Here is a 12,599-nt window from a genome sequence, read left to right on the forward strand (position 1 = left end):
CATTCACAAGCATTTACAGTTTGTTTAGCCTGATAAACTATTAACAGCCTTCACCATTGACTACAACAGCATAGAAACTAGGTTCTCCTAAAATGATCATGCCACAGGGAATTAAATAATGGTCATATTTTTGCACAGGCCTGAATTTTGCATAATATTTCCGAGGATAATCCACCTGTGTGTTTTCTGTTTTCACAATATTATTTCATTGACTGGCTGCTACAACAATCCTCTCTCATGCTCCTAAATACATTCTGCTTTAGTGTTGTGGAAAGCATACTAGCACGGGTCATGACTACCTAGTATCTGCACTAGATTCTCTTTCAGGGATTTTGTGAAAACACTATGCTTTAATTAACTTACCCTAAATATCCATGTTTTATATTTTCAAGTTTATTCAATGTAAAATGTATTTTTTTTTTGTTGTCAGAACATATAAACATAAATTGTTCAGACTTGATGTCTTTTAACTTAAAATGATAAGTTAAGCTGTCAAAATACAAAACATACTAGCACATTAGCAGACTTCCCAGCATGCATTGTTTGAGTTGATGCTCTCAAAATATTTTTCTTTTTAGTCGTTTAAAGTAAATAGTAATGGAACTTGCTGTTTGTCTTTTATACGTACATACATTAGGTCATGGTTGTCTATTTTTACACCAGTAAAAACTATGTGAACCACCATAAAAGTTGGTCCTAGCTTAATGTTTCAAGTTTTATTGGCTGATTTTTCTAGGAAGCTCCCCCTGACTGGATCCTGTCTTTTGCTTGTTATTGTCTAGTATTCTTTTCAATGTATGGTTCCTGAGGTAGATGACAGCCCATCCTGAGCCTGGTTCTGCTGGAGATCTCTTCAGAAAACAGGAAGTTAGACTGAGATGATTTAGCAGGTAACAATATGGCAAAGGTGGAGGTGATTTCAACTCTTAACTATATACTGACAGCTACTCATCAGCATTTATAACTTATTATTAGTTGGTTGAATTTGTATTAAGAATCTGAAAAATAACTAAAGCTGTTAAATAATTTAGCAGATTAATAGCAACATAAAATGGCAATACTAAAGTAGAGTGTAAGTACTTCTAATTTGGACTTAAGAAGAGCTACAGTATTTAGGTAAATGTACAAGTGAATTTTTTCGGGTACTGTCCTGTGCTGTTGTGTCAAATTTCACTCCATAGCTAAAGAAATGCAAAGTGAAAATAGAAACACAGTTTAAAACAAAGTGAGGTGAACAGCAATGAATAGCAGATACTTACAATTTATAATTAAATTGCATAAATTACAATTTTAACAATGATAAAATTACAAAAAGATAAAAAAGTGGGCATGTATGTGATTGTTTTGGTGGGGCTGGACTGAGCCAAAACTCCTAGTCTCATTTCTAGCCCCACTCTGGGCCCTGGCCACACGTAAAACCTTGAATCTAAAAGCCCTTGTTTTTTTGTTTTGTTTTTTTCAAGGTTATCCTGAAGAGGTCGGAGGAGTGTGAGCACAGTTTATTTCCTTTGCTGTGCTGCCATCCCCTGGTCACTTTATACCAGACACTACATGTAGTCTATTGTCCAAACAAAGTAAAACACCCACGTAAGGTTGAATAAATGTAAACATGTGCTCTAAGTACACGTATACATAAATGTATAAATTTGTACATGTGCATGTCTGAATGCATAATGTTTAAATTTTAAACACTTAGTTTAATATAAATAATGTAATCCTTAGACCAGAGACACGTGGTTATTTTATAGCCATTTCTTTAATGCTGCAGAGGAAGTAAAGAGTTTTGTAGCGTTTTATAGCTATTAATAACCTAATTATTAATATATTTTTTATTCTAATTGCTCTATAGCGCATGCGCTTAACAGCTGCCATTCTGATTGGATGACACGGTGAACCGAGATTTCCGGTGCATCCCTGTCAGTAGCGCTGTTGTTATATTTAACAAAACATCAACGCTTTGTATCAAACTATGCTCCTTCGCATCATGTCAGCGTTTGGATTAATGCTGGTGGTCCTGGCGATGTCTCTGTGTCCCGGTAAGACGAGGATTTACTGACACCAGATAGATCGCCATTATGTCGTTAGACATTAGGTTGTTATTGTAGCATTGTGGCGACTTATAATTACTGCCAGGGGTTAGTGAAGGATTTGGGCTTTTGCTGGTCTTTAGCAAAATTCATGTGTCCTCTTTGTTTATTGTGTGTGTTTGTCTCACACTCGCCTGAACGGTTTCTCTTTCTGTCTGGGTGTTGTCACTGAAGGAGAGGCCAGGTTCATCATAGACCCCTTGTCATTGGTCAAACAAAAATCTCTGGTGAGTCTTTATGGTGCTATATTATTAGTTTAAAAATCACACACACACATAAGCATTTTGTACCGATTTATGTTCAAAACATATATAAAATAAAATTAAAAGTTCCTGTCTCCTGCAAACGTGAGGAATGTCCTTTTATTGAATTTGAAGTGCTCACAATGAGTTACATATTAACACAATACAGGAAAACAGTGATGAGTCTTGGTCTGTGTTTAAGTTAAACCATGTTGACCTATCTGTTTTCGGGCCTAAATAGTGATCTCACTGTGGCTTTTGCCTATTAGACACTGGACGTTTGTTCAGAATGCAGCCAGTTCATCCAGCTGTCTGCCAACATGATTTCCAGCAGAGACACCAAGGTAAGGCAAAGTTTCACTTCTTTCACTCCACTGGCTGCACAAGCTAAGTTTTGGGAAGTTAATCAGGATATTGCCACAGTCAGAAGCTGGGATTTGTGCAGTGTTTTAAAACATTTTAATGTGTGTGTATGGTGAGAGACTTGCCATCATCAGCACAGATTCAGCTGGAGACGTTCTAATATTTAAAGGTTAGGGCATTGACGCAACATCAGATCAGTTAGTAGAGCAGGTTCTTCGCGGCCACATGTGAAGACACTGAAACCCCACAGTAGAACCATCGTATATATGCAAATGTACAACGACAATTTTATGTAAGTGATTATTATTATTGAATTGCAGCTTTTATCACAAACAAACATTTCGGTTTGTCAAGTTGTGCGTTGTGGGAGAAAAAAACATATTTGACTCTTTTCATGACCTTCTGGATTTCTACCAGATAGAATTAGACAACGCACTAACTGCTCTGATTTCGCAGGAGATTGTGTATGAAACCTTGCATGCCCTGTGCCAGCACCTCCCAGGAGAACAGGCATTAGAGTGTGATTCACAAGTAAAGACTTATTTGCCAAAGATCCTGCAGCAAACTCCTGGTCACCTGGTGAGTTTAGTTTTCTATTTATCTATACGTCTATTATTTAGGCCTCATTTTAGACCCATAGAAAACAACACACTGTGGCCTTAAGAGATAACATTCATTGTAATTTGTGTTTTTGTAGAAACCGGCTGAGACCTGCATGGTATTGGGCCTCTGTGCAGAGCACAAGAACGAAGGGCTGCTGACGCTCCCCAACCATGACACCAATAAAGATATATCCAGCGCTGCACATGGCACAACCATCAGTACCCATGTTAGTATGAGAAAGCAGAAGTGGAACGTACAAATAGAAATGGAAGTGAAATTATTTGCATTACACAAATAGCCCTCTTAGTAGCTAATGCGCTCTCTCCAGGTGCAGTTCAACCCAGTTTGCACCCTGTGTTTGTTTATTATCAAGAAATTGGAGACGCTGTTGCCCAAAAATATGACTGAGGTGAGGTTGTTTTTTTCCATATCAAACATGGGGATATATCATATTTCATAAATGTAAATATCACTATGGTCTCTTCCTTGCCCTACAGGATGCTCTAATGAAGATCATGGGAGAGGTCTGTGACCTCATGCCTCAGAGCTATAAGGATCAGTGTAATGACTTTGTTGAAAAATATGGAGTACAGATAGTGGAGTTCCTGTTATCGTCTGCCGCACCTCACACAATCTGTACTCTTTTACACGTCTGTTTGTTCGATGAGAAGCCAGTTCCAGGTCAGTCACATGTTTATCATAAACACATTTGGCCATAATGTGTTTATAAGTCAGGCCTGAATCTAACACTGCCTCAGTCTCACTGAGTTAACAATGATTTCCCAGAGGTGTTGCCAGACTTCCCCTCGGACTGCGAGTCGTGCCGCATACTGGCTCTGCTGAGCCGACTGCACCTGGGTTTCAACTCCACTGAACCTCAGACTTCCTCTTTCCTGCAGTCTGTGTGTGTCAGTCATCCCAATGCAATCCCTAAGGTCTGATCCTCTGTGCCATCTAATGCTAAATATACTTTAGTGTGGTAACAAAGTCCTTCTCATATAAAAATAAATGTGCCACCAAAGAGATTTTGTGTACTAACTATTCAGGACATGTCCTTTTGTATGTTTTTATATATCACATGCTTTCTGTTTATCACCTTAATGAAAGTTTTCAGTTATGTCTTAATGTTGAGTAAGAGAAGAAAATCATTGTGACTTTGCATGAACAATTATTTAACTCTCCTGCTCTTTTTTTAGTGTGAGGTTTTCACCAAAATCTATGGCTCCAGACTGCAGAAGGAGCTGGGAAACCAGATGGATGCTCCACATGCTTGTGAAGTACGAAAAAGTTTTAAAATAAGTTAACTGTACTCTACATTTTGATCCACATAAGAGCTTCACAGAGTATTATAGAAGCAGAATAGGACTTGTCTGCAATACGTAGTCATGTTGTCTCTGGTTCTGATGCTAAAAATCAGGAGAAACCTTTGCTAGGTTTGAAATTTGTAAATTCTGAGCCATGTGATGCTTTACTAAAATCTATAAGCAGTTACTTTACAATTTACAACTAAACCACATGACAATAAAGTGTAACCATTTATATAAACACAAATTATTCCCTTACTAATTATTTCTGGATCTTTTGGTTCCCTGTGTCCTGCAGAGAGCTGAACTGTGCGTTGCCTCGAAGAAGTTGGAGCCGCTGGGAAAGAATCATTGTACCTGGGGACCAAGCTACTGGTGCAAAGACATTGAAACTGCTCAGAAGTGTGGTGTAAGTCAATTCAGTACAATACATTATTACTACAGGGCACAGGTCACACATCTAAATATTGCAGTGTGCAACATTAACATTATTTTTTTTTATAAAAAATGTTCCTGTTAGCTGCAGCAGAGATCTACAGTAATTTATGCCTTTCTACAGGTATTTCACAACCAAACCTGACTCAGACTTTACTCGTCTCTAAGAAAACATTTAGATTTTTATACAGTCAACCTTATTTATATTAACCAAGCAAAACATTCAATAATATCAAAGTCTACTTGAAAGAGTGAAAATACACTCACTGGTTCAAAATTAACAATACAGGTTACATGTTTATATTTTAAAAAGTAGAAAAGTTTAGGATGCACAAAAAAATGTATTTCCTTGAAGCAAAAATTATCCTACCCACAAGTTGAGCACAAATGGGTCTCTGCATAATAATATTTGAAATATCTTGGCAATATCTTCACTGAGGCCATTTCTGTTCTTTTTTTTATCTGCAGAATCAGGCCTTCTGTGAGAAATTTATGTGGAAGAAGAATGAGTGAACCAACCTTCAGCTCAGTCAATAAGTGCAAAGAACTACTGATTTTTTTTTTTTTTTTAAACAAGATGTTAAATGTTTTATAAATACAAGGCACTGATCCAACTATTGTTCACTTCTTGGGAGAATGATTAATCCCATGCTTTTTCAGTCAATCAGTTATACTTTTCCATTTGCATGAAGTGTCACAGACTGAAGCTGGGATTCTGTCTTTCTGCTGTCCTACAGCAGTTCAGTTTTGTGAACAGTGTTATTCTGTACATTATTATCATGTATGTGATTGTAAAGGTGAAAAGTAGTAAATACTTTGTCAGCCACAAGAAAAATCAAACATCTACCATTAAACTCCAATATACAAACAGACATATATACTGGAGCTTGTTTATTCAGAAACTTCCACATAGTAAAAACATAACACATGACGACATTTACATTTGTTTGTTTTTTGTAGCTATAAAAGAAAAGTCCTGACACTCTCTACAGTGTTCTGCTGTTGTCTTGAATCATTTGAATACACTTCTGGCCATTCACAGAGAAGGAAATCCAGCCTCACTCACACCCTTGTGTGGTTGTTTGTGTCATTGTCACTCTTGTCTCTTCCAGATCTAGAGTAGAAACAATAATTACTAAAAACCACTATACAAATCTACAAAACGCATTTGGCAACTGTATTTTATATAAACCATGCTTAAATTGCAATCCAATGAAAGATTATTTTATATCACTTCATGTTTTCATAGCAAAGTTTTAAACCAGGACTTTACAACATTTACATTTTCCAACACAACACAGACTGAGTGAGAGAACTTGCCTGAATGTAGGCTTCTGAAAGTGTGATCATCTGGGGAAGAATGTCAGTCACCTGTAGGTCTTGCATCTCATACCACTTCCCAGTTCCCTGATTAAACACAAATAGATATTACAGATGATGATCAGTGACATGCTTTGAACATAATCTAATATATTTGTGAGGCTGTGGTTCATGCTGCAACCTACATGGTGCAGAACATGTATTCTGTATGCTCCTTCAGTGGGTTTTCCATCATGCACTACGTTGGCGACAAGGTCATACGTTGTGCACTTCTCTGTAGCTTGAGCTTCTTCTGTCAAGTATTCACGAAGGTCTACATTTCTAATGACATACGCAAACACAAAGTGACAACATGAACGATTACATATTTATACAGAGGAGAGTGCTATGTCTTTTGCTTTATGGCATATGAACATCACTCACGTGATAGGAAAGTTGACAATTGTGGGGTTCTTTTCCACAAAGAAGTTATTCTTTGTGAATCTTTTGATGCAAAAGATGAGATACGGAGGCAGCTTGGTCAACTGGAACCTTTTGAGAAAATTCTCCTTGTAGGTTTTGTATTCCTGAATGTAAAGGAGACAGGAAAATGTGCAGCATATTGTATTTATATTAATACCATGTCAATTTAGCATCTGAAGAATTTAGTACCTTCTCCGTGTTGCCGTTGAATTTGCCCAGAATGTTAAACAGAGGGACTTGCGGGATTATAAGTTGCTCCTTCTCATCCTTGTACAGTGGAGCTGTTGGTAGGTCAAGTGTGAGAAACAGGAATGTGGATTCAGACATCTGTTCCTGGTACTCCTCTGTCACAAGCAATGCTTCTTTCTCCTCTGGTGGCTGGCAAATTAAGAAAAAATAAAAACAGAGCATTTAGCCTGTCAAAAAAGTCATATCACGTTTTCATAATGATTAAAAAAAGTAGCATACAAACATATATTGACTAAGGTATCGTTTAAGGAAGGGGTAAAATTGTTAATCAAAAATATGACTTCATAATTTGTTATATGATTCATATGGTTCATATGTTACAAGTTTCCAGTAGGTGACAAGCATCAAACTCACTAAATCTGGATGTGGAAGTTTCTTGGAGAAGATCCGCATTGAGCCTTGAAACGCTTTCGTAAGGATAGCTAGAAAAGGAAGAAAGAAAGCAACAAAAATGAAATATCACTCATATTTAATATAAAACTATATTCAACTTTTTCCTAGTACATTTTAATTTTACTATTAACATTTGAAATACCCATTTTGTGTACATTATGATCAGAATCAGAATCAGAATCATTTATTACCAGGTGCGATAAAAGCCATTTTACAGCACTAGGAACTATTAAGAATACAACTTATTTGTTCACCCTCCTACTCACATGGCTTTTTCTTTGTGCCCCCAAGTGCCCCATGCAGAGCATTCAGGAACCATGTCATGAAGTCCACAGCATCTCCTGCAGAACAAAAGCCAAACAATCAGGACCACAATCTAGAGAATTCTCCATGAGACAGCATATTTGTGAATACTTTGTGATGACAATCATCTATTCTTGCACTGAAATATGTGTTGACACAAATGTTACCTTGCTTGGTAATCTGGAAGTTCTTCTTGCTGCAAAGCACAACAGCCTGCAACATCTCATGGGGAGACACATGGGCCTTGAAGTTTCTCGGATTCCAAAGCTTGCGCATCAGTTCACCAAACCTTTGCACCAAGAGGAACATGATATCTCCTGGTGGCCTGCGGATTCCTCTATAGTTTTCCTCCTCCAGGAAATAATTACGCAAAGGTGGGACATTTGAAAATGCCTAGAAAGAGGATGAATATTTAAAATAGTTAATATGTTATGAATGAGTAAAACTAAAACCCACTTGTGGCAGTAATTCCTACCTGTAGCACCACATTGGCGTAGTCATTGGCCTTGATGTTGTTAAGCCCTACAATACCTGGCAGGTAAGTTGTACCATCATAAGCTCGATACAGTTTACCCTGCTTATCCAGCCCGGCAATGTGCTGCTTGGTAAATGTTGGTTTCAGCACATACTGTAAAAAAAGAGTGTCAACAAATCACTAAAAGAACATATAACTAGCAATGCTACTTCCAACAGTTTGAAAATACTGATAAATAACACTCCGAACTTTGAGTAACTTAATAGTGTTAATATAATATATATGCTGGAGCTTTAAAATGATCAAGTTACCTTAATATAACTGATTTTACTTACAGTAATGTCTTCTAGTGAGGAGTCAATGATCTCGTAGTTGTCTGGCAGACAGTAAAACTTGAGAGTGTGCAGATTGAGAAACACATGATGGGTAAACTGTACACTGTGAGTGTAAGCATGGGACTTCAGACCTCTACCTACAAGACAGCACACATGAGTAAATCGGCCCAAGCACAGCAATCTGTGGTCCCTGGTTAATGTAACAAACTATTTATCCTACCTTGAAAGTATTTCCCACATATAAGGCAGGCATATACATTGATGTGGGAGAGAGAGATGGAGCAGAGCTTCTCAAAGTCAAAGTCCAACACACTCCTGGTGGATTAACAGACAAAACAGTGAATCAGCTGCAGAGGAGGAGACGGCTAACTAGCATTTAGCACTAACATTAGCTATGCACATTCAACTTTATCCTTGCCTGTTTATGGTGTCAAGATATGGGCAGTGGCGGCTTCTCCGGTCTTCTACTACACGTCCTCGTCCTATTTTAATTGGCACTGCAACATAAAGTGAAACATTGTAAACAAAGTAAATCCAGTTTGTTTTCAACTGGCTGATTGTAAGCTAGCTAAAATTATAGCATTTAGGTTGTCAGGGGACGATCGTTTTGATACACAGGTCGTGCTAGATGGTCGGTACATTCGCTACTACACAGTAATAGTAACTTGTTGTCCTAAAGGTGTTTGACCGGACAGCCCCGTGAACAAAACCGAACACACTTTCATGCTAGTAACATAGCTAGCAGCTAACCAAACGTAGGGCTTACGTTAGAGGTAAATAAACTTACCACGGTCTTCGTTGTCATCATCATCCACCTCAGCCTCCCTTTCTCGCTTCAAAGAAACCATCACAGCAGGTCGCTAGTCAGCAAAATATCAACACAACACAGAGGTTACAACTTAATTTGGAGGAGATGAATGGGTCGAGACCGTGCGCGTCGAAACTCGCGGTGCATCGCAGTTAGCGAATAGTAGACCAAAACCTATTCCGGAGTTTGATTGAGTTGCTCAGTCAGTGGAAAACTAAAATAAAGCAGTAGTTAGCAGCAAAACAGGATGTTGTAACGGATGTTTCCTAATCTAAAGTTATTCTTAATTTGGTGTGCGTCGCGTTTTTCTCTTTAAAACAATGATTATTTTTAGCTCTTGTTATTATTGCTTTATAAACTCCGGAAATGTTACAGTTGAACAACAACTTATCATTAGCTAGCGTTTAGCTTTTTGTCAGTGCTCAGTATTCTGATTGAAAGTCGTTGCAACTATTAGCATAATTCGTTCATAGTTACTATCACTTATTTGAAGTATTTGTTAGGATGGATATCTTAAGAGATGATCAAGTCCAAGAGCTTAAATACAAACCTGGGGGCCGTTTGGATATGAGCCACGGCTTCCTGCACCATATCCGGAGGAACCAGATTGCTAGGTGATTTCTTCAACCACCGTTAGCTAATGCTAGCAGCTAATAGCATACATCCAGCCTCAAAATGTAGTTAGAGTTGAGGAGATAGTTTTAATACGAGTTGATCCTATGGTGTTAATACGAGTTAATTATTAGCGCTGCTAATTATTAATGCTCGTGCTTTTACGCTCAAAGTAAAAATATGACGAAAGGTCGCACATGCCTATTGACCAAAGTTATTCTGGAGACAGGACACTGAAAGTCTTCCACTTTTGTTAATCATAACGTTACTGATTTTTAGGAGTAGGACTATTAATACAATATTTATCTTTATTGCTCACCAATGACACGGCATGGCTCTTTTATGGGCAAATTCGAAATTCAAATGAATTTCAGTGAGTGAAACATTTGGAGAAAAAATGCTAATCGAAATAATTTTACAGTTTATTTTCTGAGACAGAATAAAGGAAGAAAAGAATTCCTGTGAAAAAGCATGTTCTTCAGCTAATGTAATTTGGTAAACAGTTTGTTTGTCAGTATCACAGCTTGGTTATTTTGTGCAAATCAGTAGAAAAGATGAAAAACAAGAGTAGGCTCTTGCTTAACTAACCACATTAGAGATTATGTTTTGCAGTATTTGATTCACTCTGTCTCTTCCAGAGATGATTATGATAAAGAGGTGAAGCAAGCCAAAGAGCTTCAGCGGCGGAGGCACACTACAACCCCAAGGCGGCCCCGTCGACCTGACATCCAAGTGTACCATCCTCGACGAAGACGTAAGAATGATGTGTCTTTTACTTTGACTTCTGCTGATGACCACACATCCACTAAATAGAGTAAAGAAAATGTGCACATGCTGGTTTTCCAGACGGATCAGAACCAGGGGCCGGTGCTGAGGCTGAAGAGTCTGAGAGTGAATCAAGCACAGAGGTCGAGACCCATGGGACAGAACTTTTCTGGCTTGATTATCAAGCGGACTCTGGTATCATTACATCATTCCTAGTGCACAAGGTTAACACTTTTTTTGGTTGTTTGATATTTATATTGTGCTTTGGTCTACTTTAGTTTTGTTTGGGTTTAATTTACCAGTGCTCTTTCTGTTTCTAAAGGAGGATAAACCTGAGAAGATAGTGGAACGTGTTGCAGAAAAGAACATCTTGGATGCAGCCATGAGGGCAGCTCTAGAGGCTCGGATTCGAAAGGAAATGGACAAACGACGAGACAAAAGTTGAGCGATCTCACAAACAAATGAATGTGATGACAAAGGAGCTGCAGGGAAAAAAATCTGTGGAGCAGTATTTCATTACTACTGTTCACAGTGTTGGAGTCATAAAGAGGAATTGGATCCTGTACAGCGACTGTTAACAGAGGTCCTTGTTCCACAGTCAGGTCTGTTAGTAAGGGATAAGGAACAACTCGTATTATAGGCAGAATGGTCGGGAGTTTACCGTCACGTTTACTACATTTTACTTGCCTTAGACTGTTACCTCATGCCCTGATTTATCTCTGTAGGGACTTGTAGTTGAATGGACCTCTATTGTTGCTTTCTAAGAGTAAAATTCAGAAAGGAAACTCTCCTTGTACTGTTAACCATCTTCCTCCACCAAGCACGTTTTGTGTTTCTTGTGTTTACAAAAAAAAAACAAGTTTTTATGAACAAGATTTAAAGGTTTTTGGTATCATGATTTATGTTTAGAAATGTGAAAGTTTTGTTGTTTGATTTAGAGAGTTTATTGGATGTATCTTTGATAAAGTGTTTTTGTGGCAACCATGTTTTATTGTTTTCTTATTTATTTTGGGTTGCTTAAAGACTTTTATTTTTGATATTGCAATATTTTTAAATGATGCCATGTAAAATGACATATAACATTTATTGCTGTCCAAATGTGTCTTGTGCACTAATGGAATTAAAACAGCCATTAAATATGAATGTTTTTCTGAGTGTCTTGATGAAGTATGAGAAAGGAATTCATCATCTTTTCAGCAGATGGCAGTGTTCATCAGTCTTTCAACTCTACATGTCTCCTCCTTTTTCTGTGTGGCTCAACTGATGTTATTTCACATATTTTGTAACTGAGGAAAGTTTTACTGTACATTTTTTGACAGTTGTAATTTTTATTTAAAAAACAAGAAATTGGTACTACAGTCAGATTAGGACTCCTTGTTTTATGTCAGTCCCCTTCTCTCCCTTTATTGTCTGTTTAATAGAGGCATATTATTATTATTATTCCCCTCCAGAATTGATTTCAGAGATGCCCAATAGCTGCAGTGAAAATAAGAACACTCACAAAGTAGGCACATAGCTTTTACTCAAGAAAAAACTAAAATTTGCCATATGACATATAGCTTAGCATTTAATGTGGGGTATTTGATTTGACATCTCGGTTTTTCTGTTGATCGTAGCCTGCTTTTCATAGCTATTGCTTCTTTTTCCTTAACCACCCTCTAACCTGGAGGACTAGTTTGCTGTTCACTGCCTGTTCCACCACTTGAAATTAACGCAGCAAGTTAGAACTAGCCGAGTCACGTAAAAACCTTCCAGTCAGATTACTGAACACACCTGCCTGTTAAGTACAAAAAGGTTGATGTGAAGGAGAGGGTTGTGTACCTAGATCACCAACACTAACTGA

The 12,599-nt window shown here is 37.7% G+C and overlaps 3 protein-coding genes across 4 annotated transcripts; 2 read left to right on the forward strand and 1 right to left on the reverse strand.

Annotated features, from left to right (window-relative positions):
* Window positions 1-1,885: 1,885 nt before the first annotated feature.
* On the forward strand, window positions 1,886-5,906 carry sftpbb (surfactant protein Bb). Its single transcript, XM_026343509.1, has 11 exons — window positions 1,886-2,036; window positions 2,262-2,314; window positions 2,599-2,673; window positions 3,149-3,271; window positions 3,390-3,521; window positions 3,624-3,704; window positions 3,793-3,976; window positions 4,082-4,230; window positions 4,492-4,572; window positions 4,898-5,008; window positions 5,503-5,906. Exons 1-11 carry the CDS (start codon window positions 1,970-1,972, stop codon window positions 5,545-5,547), a joined length of 1,101 nt encoding a protein of 366 aa, XP_026199294.1. The 5' UTR covers window positions 1,886-1,969; the 3' UTR covers window positions 5,548-5,906.
* Window positions 5,870-10,003, reverse strand: usp39 (ubiquitin specific peptidase 39). 2 transcript variants are annotated; one of them, XM_026343508.1, is made up of 14 exons: window positions 9,930-10,003; window positions 9,359-9,431; window positions 8,990-9,068; window positions 8,792-8,886; window positions 8,572-8,708; window positions 8,237-8,389; window positions 7,929-8,154; window positions 7,725-7,799; window positions 7,420-7,487; window positions 7,006-7,194; window positions 6,778-6,920; window positions 6,540-6,675; window positions 6,355-6,441; window positions 5,870-6,148 (listed from the first exon to the last, which is right to left on the reverse strand). In XM_026343508.1, the coding sequence occupies exons 2-14, from the start codon at window positions 9,417-9,419 to the stop codon at window positions 6,128-6,130; spliced, it is 1,470 nt and encodes a 489-aa protein (XP_026199293.1). In that variant the 5' UTR covers window positions 9,420-9,431; window positions 9,930-10,003; the 3' UTR covers window positions 5,870-6,127. The 2 variants fall into 2 exon arrangements, with proteins under 2 accessions (XP_026199293.1, XP_026199292.1); XM_026343507.1 differs by lacking the exon at window positions 9,930-10,003 and having other exon boundaries at window positions 9,359-9,536.
* On the forward strand, window positions 9,609-12,042 carry c9h2orf68 (chromosome 9 C2orf68 homolog). The gene is made up of 4 exons (XM_026343510.1): window positions 9,609-9,993; window positions 10,630-10,745; window positions 10,838-10,980; window positions 11,079-12,042. Exons 1-4 carry the CDS (start codon window positions 9,884-9,886, stop codon window positions 11,199-11,201), a joined length of 492 nt encoding a protein of 163 aa, XP_026199295.1. The 5' UTR covers window positions 9,609-9,883; the 3' UTR covers window positions 11,202-12,042.
* The last annotated feature ends 557 nt before the right edge of the window (window positions 12,043-12,599 follow it).

The sequence above is a fragment of the Anabas testudineus genome, chromosome 9, assembly GCF_900324465.2.
Source record: "Anabas testudineus chromosome 9, fAnaTes1.2, whole genome shotgun sequence".
NCBI classification, from domain to species: domain Eukaryota; kingdom Metazoa; phylum Chordata; class Actinopteri; order Anabantiformes; family Anabantidae; genus Anabas; species Anabas testudineus.

Coding starts and splice junctions, on each gene's coding strand:
- sftpbb (XM_026343509.1), top strand. CDS start 1,970: ATGCTCCTTCGCATCATGTCAGCGTTTGGATTAATGCTGGTGGTCCTG. Junction 3,272..3,389: donor AGCAAACTCCTGGTCACCTG/GTGAGTTTAGTT, acceptor GTGTTTTTGTAG/AAACCGGCTGAGACCTGCAT. Junction 4,573..4,897: donor ATGCTCCACATGCTTGTGAA/GTACGAAAAAGT, acceptor TGTGTCCTGCAG/AGAGCTGAACTGTGCGTTGC.
- usp39 (XM_026343508.1), bottom strand. CDS start 9,419: ATGGTTTCTTTGAAGCGAGAAAGGGAGGCTGAGGTGGATGATGATGAC. Junction 8,390..8,571: donor CCTCACTAGAAGACATTACT/GTAAGTAAAATC, acceptor CTTTTTTTACAG/TATGTGCTGAAACCAACATT. Junction 7,800..7,928: donor CTTCCAGATTACCAAGCAAG/GTAACATTTGTG, acceptor TTTGTTCTGCAG/GAGATGCTGTGGACTTCATG.
- c9h2orf68 (XM_026343510.1), top strand. CDS start 9,884: ATGGATATCTTAAGAGATGATCAAGTCCAAGAGCTTAAATACAAACCT. Junction 9,994..10,629: donor CGGAGGAACCAGATTGCTAG/GTGATTTCTTCA, acceptor TGTCTCTTCCAG/AGATGATTATGATAAAGAGG. Junction 10,746..10,837: donor GTACCATCCTCGACGAAGAC/GTAAGAATGATG, acceptor CTGGTTTTCCAG/ACGGATCAGAACCAGGGGCC.